Source organism: Ascaphus truei, chromosome 3 (genome assembly GCF_040206685.1).
Source record: "Ascaphus truei isolate aAscTru1 chromosome 3, aAscTru1.hap1, whole genome shotgun sequence".
In the NCBI taxonomy this organism is placed as follows: Eukaryota; Metazoa; Chordata; class Amphibia; order Anura; family Ascaphidae; genus Ascaphus; species Ascaphus truei.
Window position 1 is genome coordinate 236373253 of NC_134485.1, and position 18270 is coordinate 236391522.

General features: G+C 41.8%; 2 protein-coding genes across 7 annotated transcripts in view; both read left to right on the forward strand.

Moving 5' to 3' along the window:
- NPAS2 (neuronal PAS domain protein 2) overlaps positions 1-16661 on the forward strand; it is a 147757-nt gene extending 131096 nt beyond the window's left edge. For 4 of the 6 annotated variants that reach the window (XM_075590388.1, XM_075590384.1, XM_075590387.1 and 1 more), the window contains 5 exons: positions 5911-6183; positions 8953-9143; positions 10906-10989; positions 11479-11659; positions 15935-16661. In XM_075590388.1, coding sequence (XP_075446503.1) covers positions 5911-6183; positions 8953-9143; positions 10906-10989; positions 11479-11659; positions 15935-16093 — 888 coding nt within the window. In that variant the 3' untranslated portion in view covers positions 16094-16661. Of the gene's footprint in view, positions 1-5910; positions 6184-8952; positions 9144-10905; positions 10990-11478; positions 11660-15934 lie in introns of those variants that run through there. The other 2 variants (XM_075590386.1, XM_075590389.1) reach the window with 2 other exon arrangements.
- Positions 1-18270, forward strand: part of RPL31 (ribosomal protein L31) — a 279049-nt gene that overhangs the window by 197659 nt on the left and 63120 nt on the right. The window lies entirely within an intron of this gene.

The window sequence follows — 18270 nt, forward strand, 5'->3', positions numbered from 1 at the left end:
ATAATTTTAATATACTTTGCATATCCCATTTAGCATATTTCCCAGGTTTCTCAGGTGTGTTGAGTTTTTGAAGTGAAATTTCTTTAGCGGCGTGAATGTGTTGATTGGAGACGGATGTCAATGGTGACGGAAGTGACAGCACTCCTGGCAGAAGGGGCCGTCAATGTTGCCAGCTTCCACCAGGAGTCAGCACTAGATGGACGGGGAAACACACTCACACACACACCACCTCCCCTCCTCCCCCCACCCTCCAAGTCATATGCGCGGAGAAGAGGAAGGCAGCGCTGGACAGACACACTTCAGCAGCTGAATCATCATGTACATCAACGTAACATTTATTTTGTGTTTTTATACCTTGAACTTAGGGGACTGAAATGTTTAGCCAAACCCGCAATGGAGAGAATGTGAAGATTACAATTACTTTAACAAATTAGTTACCCACTCACAGCTCCGGGTGGGGGCATTGCCCACTCACTCACAACGCCGGGGGGGATCTGATCCGGGCCACTCACTGCACCGAGGGGGGGGGAAGGGGCCACTGACTCACAGCATCGGGGGCGGGCTGCTCCGGGCCACTCACACTCACTGCGCCACTGAGTGAGGGGGGGGGGGCAGCCTGCTCACTGCGCCGGGGGGAGAGAACAGGGGTGGGGATGATCATGGGTGACTGGACTGACTCACCAGGTCAATAGGTGACCTACCCATGTCAGTAAGTCAGTCACCCACCCAGGTCAGTAAGTCAGTCACCCACCCAGGTCAGTAAGTCAGTCACCCACCCAGGTCAGTAAGTCAGTCAAGGTCAGTAAGTCAATCACCCACCCAGGTCAGTACGTCAGTCAAGGTCAGTAAGTCGGTCACCCACCCACCCAGGTCAGTCACCCACCCCCCCAGGGTCAGTAAGTCAGTCAAGGTCAGTAAGTCGGTCACCCACCCACCTATGTCAGTAAGTCAGTCACCCACCCAGGTCAGTAAGTCAGTCACCCACCCACCTATGTCAGTAAGTCAGTCACCCACCCAGGTCAATAAGTCAGTCACCCGCCCAGGTCAGTAAGTCAGTCACCCACCCACCTATGTCAGTAAGTCAGTCACCCACCCAGGTCAATAAGTCAGTCACCCGCCCAGGTCAGTAAATCAGTCACCCACCCAGGTCAATAAGTCAGTCACCCACCCAGGTCAATAAGTCAGTCACCCACCCAGGTCAGTCACTTACCCACCAAGGTCAGTAAGTAAGTCAGCCACCCACGTCAGTCAGTTAAGGTCAGTAAGTCAGTCACCCACCCACATCAGTCAGTCAAGGTCAGTCACCCACCCACCGAGGTCAGTCACCCACCGAGGTCAGTCACCCACATACACTGTCACACACTGTCACCCTGTACTTAAATGACTTGCCTAGGCGCCACAGTTCCCTAATAAATACACAGTGTTGTGATAAAATTCAAACAATAAAATACAATGAAATGAATGGTGTTACCCAACAGGATACTTCTCAAACCTTCCAGGGAAATATGCTTGGATTTCCCACAGGTACAGTCGTGGTTGGTTGTGGAAAGTGAGCGACCCCGTCAGGAATATAACATGTAAATAAAAAACATATAAAGCAATAATTGTGCAGTATTGTGATTATTTTTTGGCTTGTTTAAGAATCTTGACTCTTGGGGAGAACCTACTTACAGCAACATAGAAGAAAATTCGCATTTGTCTGACTCTGTCAGATAGTAGGGAAATGATGAGGTTTCTTTAAGGTGTACTTATATCCCCACTTGGTCTTGACACATGTGGATTGGCTCAGAGATGGTGAGATTCAAATTCCCATATGGTATATGTGGACAAAGAGCAGAGAAACAGACCGATGGTGTAGGTTGTAGAACAGGATTTATAAATAGCAAGGTAAAGGACATGTACTCACACTCTGTACATATATGTAATGCACATAAAGGTATCTTTAGCGCTATATGCGCCCGCTGTCGCGTCTCCCCGTCCTCCTCTATCCCCAGTCTTGCCGCCGGCAATGGCGTCTGACGTCACTTCCCTCTAAGCGTCTGTTCGCATCCAAAGGAGGTAGGCTGTGACGCGCTGGGAGAGGAACCGCGGGTGTATTCAAATGGCTGGAGTCTGGAGTCTTCTCTTCAAAGCAGCTGCAGCTTGATGAGTTGGCTCTACGCGTTTCGCTGTGGCATACACCTTCGTCAGGAGCGTCATGATCATGCGCTGTATGCCACAGCGAAACGCGTAGAGCCAACTCATCAAGCTGCAGCTGCTTTGAAGAGAAGACTCCAGACTCCAGCCGTTTGAATACACCCGCGGTTCCTCTCCCAGCGCGTCACAGCCTACCTCCTTTGGATGCGAACAGACGCTTAGAGGGAAGTGACGTCAGACGCCATTGCCGGCGGCAAGACTGGGAATAGAGGAGGAAGGGGAGACGCGACAGCGGGCGCATATAGCGCTAAAGATACCTTTATGTGCATTACATATATGTACAGAGTGTGAGTACATGTCCTTTACCTTGCTATTTATAAATCCTGTTCTACAACCTACACCATCGGTCTGTTTCTCTGCTCTTTGTCCACATATACCATATGGGAATTTGAATCTCACCATCTCTGAGCCAATCCACATGTGTCAAGACCAAGTGGGGATATAAGTACACCTTAAAGAAACCTCATCATTTCCCTACTATCTGACAGAGTCAGACAAATGCGAATTTTCTTCTATGTTGCTGTAAGTAGGTTCTCCCCAAGAGCCAAGATTCTTAAACAAGCCAAAAAATAATCACAATACTGCACAATTATTGCTTTATATGTTTTTTATTTACATGTTGTATTCCTGACGGGGTCGCTCACTTTCCACAACCAACCACGACACACTGTCACCCTGTCACCCACCCACACTGTCATGCATACACACAGAGACACAAACAAACACAAGGAATTCACAGTTAGTATAAATATAGAAGTGCAAATAGCCAAAACGGGGTGTGTGCAGAGCACGTGCGTTCTAAGGGAAACTTCTTTGCGTTTTGTTACTGAAATTGTGTTTTCATTTTTAATGAAAAACAGCACCATCACAAACACAATTTCTGTGACAAAACAGCTACAAAAGACAAAGAAGTTTCACTTAAAATGCGCGCACACCCTTTTTCACAGGTATCTCTCCACATCATCAGTAATGGTAAATACCTCATGATGAACACACATTTTAGAGACTTTACAGAAATATGCTGTAGCACCTATTCCTCCCTCTCCCTGCCCCTCCCCTCTCCCCCCCTCTCCCCTACGGGAGATGTGGCAGCTACATGGGTGTACACTGGTGCTGTTAGCTCACCTGCGGTCTTACAGGAGGTCTGAGGGCACCACGGATGGTGTATGGTAGCATCAACGGGACAGGCTTTTCCTCCTTAGGGTGCAGCGCCTCCATCCCATAGGGATCCTGACAGAGGTAGGATGGGTCTCCACAGGCACATATTCTCTTACAGACAGACTCAGAGACTTGTGATGGTATAACTGGTCTTTATTCCTTCTCCTTTTTCCATGGTGCAGACCCCAGGAGCTTGAGGCCCCAAGAGTCCCTCAGCTTCTTCACCCCCGGATGGGGCAAAGGGTATCACTCCCACTCCCCTGAGGGAGGGAAGACACACACCAACAACCACACAAAATTTGGTGGAGTGACAGCTTTTATACCTGGGTGGGGGGCTTGTAACCCTGCCCCATAAGAGCAGGTCCAGGTACACAGACATTACACCATCTGCATTTGACCCCGTCAGTACCCTCCCCAGATATGACACTACAAACTGCCGGTTAGGCCTGCCCCTGGATATGGCAACATTGTACCCATCCAGGCTGCAACTGCAGGCTAGGCTCTGTGCAGGAGTTTAACCCCAACACTGCCTGCTCCTATCAGGATTTAGGCCTTGACCCCGCTGCCTACTACAGCGTCCGCTGTGGCGGACGCTGCACGGACGAGAGCCATCCCCTCAATGGCGCCGGGCCCACTGCGAGGGGGGGCCTCAGCGCTGTGGCGAGAGTTGCTCCTGCTCTCAATAGAATTGAGAGCAGGACTCGCGTCGAGCGATACGGCACACCCCCCGCCGGTTCAGCCAATGAGGGCGAACCTGCCGGGTGACGTCATGGCCGCGCCCCCGTCACTCCCCCGCCACACCACGTCTCTCTTCCTGCAGTGAGCTGCAGACCAGGGAATCGGCTGCACGCGCCGCCAATCTCGCTGGCGCGCTTTGCAGCGGAGATACCGGGGCCTTAGCCTTATAGTGTTGAGGCCAGTGGAAAGGCCATAGCCAGGGGCACTAGGCTACAATGGCTATCCAGGAATAGAGTACTCGTAAGATAATGCCAGTTTTATGGATGTGTTTTGACCCTGACTCTGACTAAACTATTTCTATTTAAATTTATATATGATATATTGCTGAAAGAAATATTTTATATCCAGTTTATCTGCTAGTAAAAGCCATGGAAATGTTGTTAAAAGCAGTAAAAAGTAAAACTCAATAGGAAATAAAATAAAATGGAATATGCTATATTGCCGGGTACATGTATGCTTGTGTATCTGTCATCTGTCGTTATCGCACTAATGGGTGACCCAGTTTTACACAGTATCCTCAGGACAAGTTGTTAATCTATAAATAAAACTGTTAAAGAGAAAGGACAATATAAATAGGGTATGCTTTTAGATTAAAATTAGCTTTTGAAAGCCATTTAGTCTAATATAAAGTAAAACATTAAAAAAAAACTTTGAGCTGAGTATGACTGTACATGAAAGAATACATTTTAATAACACTAACAATGCAAAGAGCAACAGATTATTTTGTATGGCAGAAGAAGACTTTAGAGATGGTCAAAGTTTGGGGGCGAATTTTGATCCGCAGCAGATCGTCCAGTTCTTTTACGGATTGCAGCGGATCAATCACAAAAAGGGGCGATTCACATTTCGCTAATTATTATCACGAATACCCTCTGCGGATTCTTAACAATCCAACGGAATGCTGAATCCGCGGATCGGATTCTACAAACGGATTTGGTGGATTCGCCCATCTCTAGATGTAGGGAGAAAGGCTAATGATAACGAAATGCTAATTACTCACTTTGCTTGCTTATGTAACTAGTTTACTGCATAGCACTCTAATACTAGCATTCCCACAGCATAAGAGTTAATCCTAGGGTACAGTAGCATAAAATAAAAGATCTAGTACACTAGAGCATCATTCAAAATCAAATGCATTCACATTGGCAATCGGAGGGATTTAAAAATAGCTATATTTAATGATAAATATCTTCCCCAATGTTTTAACGTATAACTGGGCATCCATCAGATCAGGGAGGATGACTGCTTGATGGTCATAAAGTGAAACCCTCAGAAACTCATGTTATTGGAAGATTCCAGTTCAGAATATCTACAAATGATTAAAGGCATTAGGAAATCTAACATTTGCTTTGTTTCCTATTAGTTTATTTTACATTCTATCGAAGCACACGTGATGTGCAATGAATTAATGGAGGGTGGAGAAAACAGTAACAAATAGCAATAGCAAATATATACGTAGACATTGTGCTCTTGACTTTTAATATTACTGTACAATATCAACAGAGATGCTTTACTAAATCAAGACTTCTACAGGAAAATACAAAGACGCATGATTCGTCCTGACCTAGCCCGAGATCTACTTTAGGGTCCCTTCATGTGAGTGCTGCTAGAATGTTTGCTAAGGTCTAGCACCCCGTATTAAATCTGTGGCTAAAGGTTCTAAATTCAGGCACTGCTAATGGTAACACAATCAGTTTCAGGGCCCCCATTTAACACACTTTGATCACTCATAGGTTACATGTTACTGTAGTTACTTGTTGACCTACATGACAGAGCATAAAGGTCTGTAATTCATCCAATAGTGATTTTTTTTTCCAGATGTTTTACCAGCCACAAACCGTTTCTCTGAGCTTCAGCAACGTGCAACAAATTGAACCTCAGCAACAAGTCCAGCAGGGATCTGGAGCGATATCACAGCAGCAGCAACAGCAGCAGCAGCAGCAGCAGCAGCAGCAGCAGCAGCAGCAGCAGCAGCAGCAGCTTATTTCTAGTCCACAAACTCAAGGGCAGATAACATCTTCACAGATGGCAGGCCAGCATTTGGTTTCATCTCAGCAAGTACTGACGGACTCGAATGTGAGATCAAGTAAGGTACAACTGCATTTCTATTCATCTGTAACTATGGAGGTACTATCAGCAATGCAGCATAGCCCATGTCCTTGATTATAACTTGAAAATAATGTGTAATATCAGCCATGTACGCCTAGTTCCTAATTTGTATATCCCTCTCAGACATCTTACACCTTGTGAAGCTGGTCGAACCTGTAACACAATTCATAGTATTGGATGTAAAAATATTCATTAAATTGTCGGAGGGGAATAATAATGAACTTGGTAGAAAATGTACAGGATAATCAGCGTTTGACAGGGATTATATGAATGTATTGTTATATGAGTTATGATAAAGTTCCTTATCAAACTGACGGAAAATATTAATACAATTACTTCACTTACATGTTGCCTGGTTGAGTTACTTTCTCCAGGTCAAAGATGAGGGTTCTTAACAGATGTAGACTATTAGTTCAAAGGTGCCTTCGGTATCATGTTTGAAGATAATGTGTTAATACTGTAGCGTGGTACCCCCTGGCTACTATTCTACCCAATGGACTGGCAGTGAACCCTGGTATGCACAGGCTTGCCAGTAGTTGGTATGTGGTTTCCCCTTCACCTTTGGTACTGCAGTTGAGTGACAGCAGGGGGCGGTACATCCTGTTGCAGCTGGGACAGAAGACTGCTGAGTAGCTGTAGTGTTACTGCAAAGACTGTAGTAATAAACCATTCCTGTTTGCAATATACCTCCGGCCTGGTGTGTGATCTAACTGGGGGGAGAGTACAAGTTCTACCGTGGGAGATCATCTACATACATTCCTGTAGCCTTCGGCAGATGGAGGCACTACACTGCTAAGTATTATCTGGGATATGGACCCCAGAAGCCCGATCCTGTGTCCCAAAGTCATCGCGGACGACTCAGCTCTCTTGTTACCAGCAGGTATGCACCACACACACCAAGTAATGGCCCCTATCTGCAATTGGGTGGGGGGGGGGAGGAGGGAGGGGAGGGAAACACCGTTCCAATACTTTGAAAGTTTATGTACATCAGCTGTGAAGAACTATTGAGATGTGTCAGAAAGGTTTACAAAAAATGTGTGTAACATTTTGCAATGCTAAGGAATCCAGATGTGGAGGTGCTAGAATTCTCAGTACACATTCCAGTAAGCCAATATCATATACAAAAAACTGTGCAAGTTAATTCTCATGTTCACTAATGTCCTGATTACTAATTCACATGATAGATTCCTGTTTGTGTGCAGTATGAAGATTGTGTATCATAGCAGCTAAAGTTTTTGCACAGCTAGTGAATAAAATAGCACCAGGTTTATTTTTTTAAATCCATTGTTTGCAATGGGATTTTTTTCTTTGATAAATCGTGTGCGGTTTTGCCGCCACAATATTTTTATATCTAGCACCCTTTATCTGTGTAATGTAAATATAGTTTTTCATATATACTATGCCCCCAACATGATACGTTATGTTAGTAGGTAGAGTCTCTTGAAGTGCTTCCGAAGACTCAGTAATTGTTCCACTTGGCATTCAGGTATCTGTGTCTGTATTATAGTTTCTGTCTGTATTATAGTTTCTTCTTACTGTTCTACATAAACAACAGTGTTTAGAGTGGAGACACTACCCAACAAACCTGGGTAACTACTGTAAATTAGGTGGAGTGACTGTATTGTAGGTCTGTGGTATTTTTGTAATTTCCTACCTTGAATATGTTGGTTTTCAGAGGGATTATAATAGTTTTAAGATCAAGTTAGATGGAACTACATCAGTGTTGTTACTGAAATAATGTATGACCTGTTTACCAGAAGTATATATATATAATGAGGAATGTGTCCTCCATCCATAAGTTAGCTGGATCTCATGACATTGTTGTCCAGAAGGTGGTGCCTAATATTTGGAAATAGAAATAAGAAAATATATTTTATTACCAGGGGTTGCAGATACTGTTATTCTTGTTAACTGTCTTTCCCATCCATAGTCAATATTGAGTAAGTTGTAGAAGTTCTTATGAGATAAGAGAAGGCAACACTTCATTAACAGGGGTTGCCCTAGTAATGGTTAGCGTTTGGATTTTTTTGGCCTTGATTTAAAATTATTAGTTTTATTTTATTTTTTTAATTAAAATATTCCAATTGCAAAATTCCCTTTAATATGTGCATCAATACAATCCACACAATGATAAGTAATTAGCTAAGTTGCCGATTGATCGGTTCTCCTTCGGGGGTTCACTAAATGGCTGCCAGTGCAGCAGAAGAGGACCAAAGATGTAAATTTCTGTGGGGAAGACCATGTGACCAGGCAGTTACTAGATACAATTGGTGCACTGCTAGAGAGAGGGCAGGGTTCAAAAAAGGGTGTGCCAGAGCCTGTTGCAGAAGAGGAAGGGGCTGTTACTTTGTAAATGGTTGCTATAGAAACAAAAAAAGCTTGTTACATTATAATACATAAAACATTTCATTTAGAGTTGTGCTACAAGTATTTTCTCATAGTACAGAACTGATTTATTTAAAAAAAAAAACACATGTAGGATATTGCTTGGTCTGCAGCTTTAATATACACCTTTGCTGTTGGTTTTGCCTTTTTAAAAGCCTTTTTGTAATGTGTTGTTCCTGTTACTTTATTAAGTTGCATTGTGGATATATAGATCACGCCGCATTTTTACTTTACAGATAGCATACTTAAGGATACACCAGTGGTCCTATCATGAAAAGTAAATGCCATAAACTGCAAAGTGATTCTATCATACATCACAGTGTGCAAGCCCCTAGCACAAGATAACGATAAAGAAATGTATTCCAGGCACAGAAAACAACAAGGAGCATTCAAGGAATACCAAGCAATGGCCAATCATCCAGTAGCAGCATTGCCTCTCAGCTCGGTGGTTCTGCAGTATTGCCGCAAGCTTTGAACATGGCGCCATCTTCTGTTGGACGGCATAATAACAGCCAGTGTCATACAGCCCCAGATTTCAGCCATGATAGACAACTTAGGTAAATTGGTATTTGTTTGATTAACCCCTTCTTTGTTAGAGGGCCAGTAATCATAACGTGTTTCAATCTCCACTGTTAGTTACAGTACATGGGGTTAGAATTTCACTGACTGGGGAGGGAAAGTGTTCCTGCCCGTGCGAGGAAGGAACAGATATGTAACTGGGGAGGGTTGATTTTTTTTTTTTAACTATGCACAACACAAACATGACTATACACATGTAAAGTTTTAGTCAAAGGTTTTCATGGGCAAATTCTGGCTTTCTTGAGTAAGATTTTAAGGCAGACCAAATCCTTTATTTATTTCTTTATTCTAGCGCCGTCACACAATGTTAAAAACTTTATTTGTAAAAAAGGCACCAATTAGAGAGGCCTGATTTCGGGAATATACGGGGAGATCGAGTCCTCAGTGTCTACCCAAACACATAACTATATGTTAAAATGGGCAGAAGATCTCAACGTTGAAATAGATAGGGAGGACTGGGAGGATATCTGGGAATCGGCAGCCAAAACTTCAATTTGTACAATAACAAAGGAAAATATATACAAAATTCTATTTCAATGGTACGTAACTTCTAGTAGGCTGAGCCAGATCTTCCCGGGTACACCCGATCTATGCTGGAGGGGGTGTGACCTGAGAGGGGATATTGCCCACATCTGGTGGTCATGCCCACGGATTCAGAACTTCTGGACTTTGGTCCAAAAAAGAATTCAAGAAGTATCAGGTCTGAGAGTTCCACTGGACCCGTTGACCTTTCTGCTGACTAAACTAATAGAAAATCTCTCGGGCTCCATGGGGCGGCTAGTCTCCCACATTCTAACAGCTGCAAGATGCTCTATAGACACGGCCTGGAAAAAAATCAACGCTCCTTCCAGAAGAACTGTCTCCAAAAGAATGGTCATAATCATGACCATGGAAAAAACTAAAGGCCCAATTAAAACAAAACACAGAACAATTTTATAAAATTTGGGAACCATGGGTCCAAACATAGAAAAAATGTAGAAACTAAGTAAAGTAAAAATCCCACCCCAATAGTAAAGGCAGTAGGCCTTGGAGTATAAGTCATAAACGAGCGGGTTGGGGGGGGGGTCGGGGGTGGAGCAGTCTGTCCCAGTCCTCCTCATCCCTACTCATTCTTCTGCCTCGCCTATCTTAAGCGGACCTCCCCTCCCCCTCCTCTACCCATCCCCCCTTCCATTCCCCACTCCCTATATCTTCCCTGCCCCTCCTTTCTTCTCTTCTTTCTTTTCTATCTCTTTCTGTCACCCTAAACCTCACGCAAGGAGTCCAGCATTTCTGCAAGATACATGAATCCGAAGAGTGGGACGGAAAACACCCACGTACAAAGTGTCAAACCACTAATCTAATTTAGAATTTATATGCAAAGAGGTGAAATGTCAATCATTAATGTCTATTGTGAATTTTACCAACTGTATTCTGTCTCAACTCCCTTGTAAACAATGAACTGTAGGAATTTGTACTTCCTTGTTTATGCAATAAAAAATATTGAAACAAAAAAAACTTTATTTGTATACTAATGAAGCTAACTAAATATATGAAAATCATTATTAAAAAAAAATACATTGTAGGTGCATGATTCTTAATAGCATAGCATGTTGTCTATACAGTATACATGACCACTGAATCTCAGCAGAACACCAGAGGTTGGTAGAGTACAGTCAATCCACATGATCTCTCATTTATTGCTTGGAATGTCCCAATTTAGTAGTAAAAAGCAATTTTTTGGTCTGTTTTGTTTCCCAGACTGTTGCTCAACCAGCCCATCCAGCCAATGATGCCAGGCTCCTGTAGCACAAGGCGATCCTCAGATGCTGGATGTCAATCTAAGTATGCTGTATTCTGGGAACAGGGGAGAAAGAGCTTAAATCAGCTATTCCTATTTAAAATGCTCTTTCTTTGAAAAGCATTGTCATTCTTTGTGAAGTGTATATCTATACTTTGCTTTTTGTAGTGAATCCATTTAAATATATATATATATTTTTAAAATGCAGACATTTGAATATTTAAAATGACCTGTCTCACACTAATGTATGGCTCATTCACTTTATGTGAATTTATGTGATGACACTGGGACAAGGAGTAGCAAAAGGATGCTGCCCCTTTGAAGAATGGAATGTAACTTTGACAAGGTTCCTCCTATGAGCGGGTTCCTTTTTCTGTCACTAACTTTCCACTAGAACTTTTTGTTGCATGCCATTTTTGACAGAAGTTTGTGTTTTCCCTAAACATATTTCTTTTGGTGTGATTACTGCTTAATGGGCATTGTGGCACTAGCAAACATCTAGAATCTCAATGTATCTCCCACTCTCTCAACAGATATTCACAAAATCAACAAGTGTTTAGAAGTTTAGAGGTGCAGACTTCTAGCAGCAATGCTCCGATTGTGCTTATGGGTCAAGCAGTACTACACCCTGGGTTTTCAGCCTCACATCTCTCACAACCACAAAACGTACAGACTATGCAACTTCAACAGCAGCAACAACAGCAATACATTCAGGTAAAACAGAAATTAAATCATACATTGGAGAAGTGTGCCGTGTATTATTATTAGAGTGTTCTATCACAGTTTGGGTTGAAAAATACACATTTGCCATCAAAATAATAATTGCAAAATTCTATGTATTTACTTTGATTCCTAGAGCAACATTTGTCAATTATCTCACAAGGAAAAAAAAATCCATCTTTGCTCCAGGAATCATATCACTACCTGGGATGTATGTATGTATGTATGTATGTCTTTATTTATATAGCGCCATTAGTGTACATAGCGCTTCACAGTAGTAATACACGTGACAATCATATAAATAACGCATAATACAAATAACAGATCATGGGAATAAGTGCTTCAGTCATAAAAGTAACATTTCGGAAGAGGAGTCCCTGCTCCGAGGAGCTTACAATCTAATTGGTAGGCAGAACGTACAAAGATGGCATTCAGGTAAGTGCGTCTGCTGGGGGACAAGCTTTATGTATCGTGTATAGTATTAGCTATGGTGCTATTCATATGCTTCTTTAAGCAAGTGTGTCTTAAGGTGGGTCTTAAAGGTGGATAGAGTGGGTGCTAGTCGGTTTAAGGCGGGAGGGGGCTTTAGATACAAAGGGGGTCATCCAAAGAAGACATCCTTAAGCAGAACGCAAGAGTCGGGATGGTGCATAACGAGAAATTAGGGCTGAGATGTAAGTAGGAGCAGAAGAGTGTAAAGCTTTAAAAGTGAGGAGGAAAATTGAGTGCGAGATGCGAGATTTGATAGTAAGCCAGGAGAGGGATTTCAGCAGGGGAGACGGTGACACAGATTTAGGAAAGAGTAGAGTGATTCTGGCAGCAGCGTTTAGGGTAGATTGTAGGGGAGACAGGTGAGAGGCTGGAAGGCCGGACAGCAGGAGGTTACAGTAATCGAGACGACAGAGAATGAGGTCCTGAGTCAAAGTTTTAGCAGACGAGTAACAGAGGAAAGGGCGTATCTTTGTTATATTGCGGAGGAAAAGGCAACAGGTTTCAGATACGTTTTGAATGTGAGGGGCGAATGTGAGAGAGGAGTTGTGTGACCCCTAGGCAGCGTGCTTGCGCTACTGGGTGAATAATGGTACTTCCAACAGCAATGTGGAAGGAGGTAGTAGGGCCAGGTTTGGGAGGAAATATGAGGAGCTCTGTTTTTGCCATGTTAAGTTTAAGTCGGTGGATGAACGTCCAGGATGATATGACAGAGAGACATTAAGAAACTTTGGTCTGTACAGCAGGTGTAAGGTCAGGGGTTGAAAGGTAAATGTGTGTGTCTACAGCATAAAGGTGATATTTAAACCCAAGAGATGTGATTAGGTCACCTAGAGAAAGTGTGTACAGAGAAAAGAGAAGAGGTCCCAGGATAGAGCCCTGGGGTACCCCCACAGAGAGCTCGATAGAGGAGGAGGTGTTAGCAAAAGAGACACTGAAATTACGATGGGAGAGGCAAGAGGAGATCCAGGATAGAGCTTTGTTACGAATACAAGGAGTATGGAGGATGTGAAGGAGAAGAGGGTGGTCCACTGTGTCAAATGCTGCAGAGAGGTCGAGTAATATGAGCAGAGTGTAATGACCTCTGTCTTTGGCAGCATGGAGGTCATTAGTTATTTTAGTGAGGGCTGTTTCAGTGGAGTGAGCAGTGCGGAAGCCAGATTATAGAGGGTCTAGGAGAGAATAGGTGTTGAGAAAATGTAGTAATCGAGAGAATACAAGACATTCAAGGAGTTTGGAGGCAAAAGGCAGGAGGGAGACAGGTCGATAGTTAGAAAGACAGGTAGGGTCAAGCTTGCTGTTTTTGAGTAATGGTATAACTGTTGCATGTTTGAACGAGGATGGAAAGGTACCAGAGTAGAGGGAAGAGTTGAAAATCTGTGTGAGCATAGGGATTATAGAAGGAGCATGAGGTTTTAGGGGATGGGAGGGAATGGGATCAATTGTCTCCCTCCTGTGTCTAATGTATTTGGCATAAGCCCAAAGTTTTCTTTATAAAATTATGTCTAATCTGTTTTGAAACATGTATACATATAACTGACAGTCTCTATGGGTAGCAAATTCTAAATGTTCACTGCTCTTACAGAACCTTTTCCTTTGGTGCTGTTAAAGTCTCCTTTTCTCTAAACAGACAGTTCTCAAACTGTTATGCATCATGGATAATATATATATATATATATATATATATATATATATATATATATACAGGCATACCCCGCTTTAAGGACACTCACTTTAAGTACACTCGCGAGTAAGGACATATAGCCCAATAGGCAAACGCCAGCTCGCGCATGCGCCTGTCAGCACGTCCTGAACAGCAATACCGGCTCCCTACCTGTACTGAAGCTGTGCGCAAGCGGGGAGACTATAGAGCTTGTTACACATGCGTTATTTACATCAGTTATGCACGTATATGACGATTGCAGTACAGTACATACATCGATAAGTGGAAAAAGGGAGTGCTTCACTTTAAGTACATTTTCTCTTTACATACATGCTCTGGACCCATTGCGTTCATTAATGCGGGGCATGCCTGTATATATATATAGCTATTTTTTTCTCAGAATCAGCTTTTATTAGTGATAGAAACTACAGAGACTGCAGGAGAGAGCTGCCTGAAGGGAACATTGAAAGAACTTTGGGACCACTACTAAAGTCTTTTGGACCACTCTCAATCTCAATAGATTACTTGGGCTCACTTGTATGGCCCCTGCAATGGACAGCTCTATTGAACATTCCTTGTCTTGATGTGGGATGTATTTTAAACAATCATATCCCCTTTCAAAACGGGACAACCCTAATTTGATTAGCCTCTTGGCATAGGAAAGATTGCATGTAAATACTGGTTATACATTGATACTTACCTGAAACAATATATACATATCAAAATATCGGTTCCTACTTTGTAGTGAACTTACATTAATGATATTGATGTTGGTTAATAAATAAGAAAATTAAAAAATGAAGACATCACAAACCTTTTTCTACATGGCTTGTTTAATTTATGTCCTCACAAAATGTAACATCGATTTGTTTTAGAAAACAAGGGTTTATAGCTTAATGGTAACTGCCATGCTAACTGGAACAGAAGTTCACACAAGGTGACCTTCCTACATGGGCATCTTCACAAAAGCCTTTTAGAGCCATGTGATAACGTGAGCTGCAGATGATGTGTTGGTTACCAAGGGAACTAGTTATTTTTATGCTGGACTCAATGTGGAATCTTAAACCTTCCATCTCCACTGTCACAAAAAAAGTGAAACTGCATGTGTTGATTTATTTATGTTTGTAGCTAGGCTTCGGTTTGCTGGCTATGCACTTCTTTAACCCAAGCTGGGCTGAAAAAGCTGTGTAATACGGAAGGCATATGCTTATAGGGGTCCATGTAAAAATGGATAAGAAGCAAAAAGTGACAATGTGCTCATTTGCATGTCATTACCCAGAATCCCTGGCTGCATCAGAGGCATTGTATGCCAAGAGATAATGGAGGAAAGGCAGGGTTGTGGACCTGTCTGAGACGTGAATGTGCTCACAAGTGATATTTTTATTTGCTGTACACTGTACGGTGGAGGGTTTTTATCACTTTTTTACTCACCATAACTTATTTTGACTTGAGAAGACTACATGCACTTCAGCTACTGTTTTGCTTGTTTTCAATGGTGGCCCAGTATGCTCAGTACAGTAAACATATAAATAAACAACAAAAGATGAGAAATAAATCTCCATATGGTGCTTCTAATTCCCAGGATGATCCAATGTAGGCAATATAGCCCAGGAGTCAAGGGTTGAGTCAAATCAGTGCAAATGTATAGACATGTGACAGGGCATATAGCTCATCAAATAAAGCCTGATATGGACAGAAAAACATACAGCCACCCTCAAAATGAAACCACAATAAAGCCCTTATATAAAGGGACTCCTAGTGTAATCACTATAGAGAGGGATGGTATCCTGAACCAAAGGCTGGAGCCATGCAGATACCCTATAGTCACAGTCACAATACAGTATATATATAGATAAATGACTCACATGATAGACCCCTTGAACTCCATGATTGCGTGCATCCGTCCGTGGTATAGATCAAATATGCGTGGAGACGTGGATTGCTGTGCTCCTCCACGTCTCCACGCATATAAATAAACAAACGATGACTGCAAAAGTATATGATAAAACCCTCTTACCATTGGAAATAATGTCCCAATTGATATTTGATTTCTAAAAGTTTGTTCTCTTAAAAAAAAAAAACATCCTTTCTGATATTATTTTAATTTTATCGATCAGGTGCCGACATCAAGCTCTTCGAGAAGCAACCAGTCTGATTCATTGCTTTTGCCTACCTATTCCCAGCAGCAAGGGACTATGGGATTCCTTCAACAGCAGCAGCAGCAGCTTGCGCCAAGAAGAACTAATAGCTTATCTGAATCATCAGGTGTGCATTAGCCAGCAATGTTGTAAATACATTGGATGCTGGGCCATCCTACATTTCAGAGTGTAATCAGCATATGCGAATAGGCTGCTGACAGAAGTGCAGTTGGAGTTAGGAGCCCTTTATGCACTTTACTGTAGCTGTTTGTTTCTGCTGCTGATGGGAGTTTGTTTTGTTAAGGTTTCACAAAAACAAGTCTTTGAAACCATCATTCTGCAGCCAAAAACACCTCTAACTTACACATTTTGGTTCAACTTGGAAGAATAATGCAGAACCAAAAGTATATACTGTATATATTTTCCCCCATGTGTGCCAGTTTTTCATGTTGATCAAAGTACTGTGTTAACCTGAGAGCAACACAAAGTACAAGGGATGAGAATATAGTGTATGTTGGAAACACGACCTCCATAAAGATATAGAATGATTGCTGAAAGAAAGCAGCATGTACAGACAGTCCTCGTTTTACAACGCTTCGTTTTACAACGAATGGCTTATCCAACGCTATGCAATGCATACCTATGTTCATTTTTACAACGCCAAAACGGCTTATCCAATGCTCTTACGACGCTTTGCAACGTTGTTTATGTGTGTGTATATATATATACACATAAACAACGTTGCAAAGCGTCAAAAGAGCATATATATATTATATATATATATATATATATATATATATATATATATATATATATATAATATTATACTATATAATATATTATTTATTATGTTATATTATATATATAATACAGTATATACCCTATATAATGTATGTGTGTGCTGCATATCTTATTGCCTGCATAAAATATTTGGCGTATTTTAGTGTTAAAAATGCCTTCAGGAACGGAACCTTTCATTTAAACAGTGTTCCTATGGGAAAACGTGTTTCGCTTTACAACGTTTCGCTATACAACGCCATTTTGAGTAACGCATTGTGTCGGATAACCGAGGACTGACTGTACTCGCTGCATGTCCTTACTATGCTTCATACACTGCAAATGCATAGAGTAGCCATAGGATGAACTGTTACATGGACATTGCGTCAAACACCCACTCATCGTCATTAAGCTTATCCCTTCCCTTTATTATTATTTGTACACACTGGACTGTTTCTAGCCTGCTGCATTTGTCTGTACCCTAATTCTATGGTCCTGAATATACATACAACATATACAAACACGTGCATTCACTTTATCGTTTTTTAATGCATTAATTTACAAATACACCAGAATGTCGGTAGAAATGCAATGAAGTGAAAATGCTAAAGCTGCTGTGAACAAACTCCCAAGGTGTGTTTACTGAGGGTCATGGTACTGTTGCTGCTTACATCACGTTTTCCTTTCTCTGTCATAATCATTCACCTTTTAAGTGCCACCCATCAGGTTTTCCCTGTGCTTTTGTGAATGGATTAGCACATAGAATGAGAGAAGGAACAGGGAGCAGATATCTGCTATGCTAATATCTTAAAGAGCTGTGGCGGTTCCTCTGTAAGAATTTTACATGTTGAATATTATAAAGTAAATAAATGTATGTTCCATGAAATGGAAAGGAAGATGACTAGAGGGCATGAAGAACATATTAACATATTTGAAAGAAGCATCAGATGTTAATGGCCATATTATCTAAAGGGTGCTAATAATGAAAGCACCTTGCAGGAGTGGGGGTTTGCACCGCTTATTAAATAGGGTTCTCAGTGTAGCTATAAAGAATGTGACAAAGTGAGAGAGAACTGAGAGCTGCTTTTCTGTTGCACTTTATGTAACTGTTCAAATATGTGTTAAACATTTGAGTTACAGCATTTTACAGAATTGGCGATGCCCATTAAATAGTGTCTGTGACACTTCTTTCTTCTAAAGTAATGTTCAAAATAAGTTGGGTGCGGTGTGCACTTTTCCCAGAGAGGAAAGGACTAAAAATGCAGAAAAGTACATAAAAAAAAAATTGTTTAGGCATTTATGTTTGAAGTGCTTTAATGTTTTAGTAATGTATAAAAGCTGCAATTTCCCTTTTGATGACATTAACCTGCAGTGCCACTTTAATCTTGTTTGTAACAAGGAATGCAACGTTACATTTTAAATTAAAGTCATACAGCTGATATACAATGTTTAGACAAGCTGCTACTACTGCTAGTCAAACTAAGCATCTGCTGAGTGATTCTACATGGCAATGGTACGACTCAGAGGATTATACATTA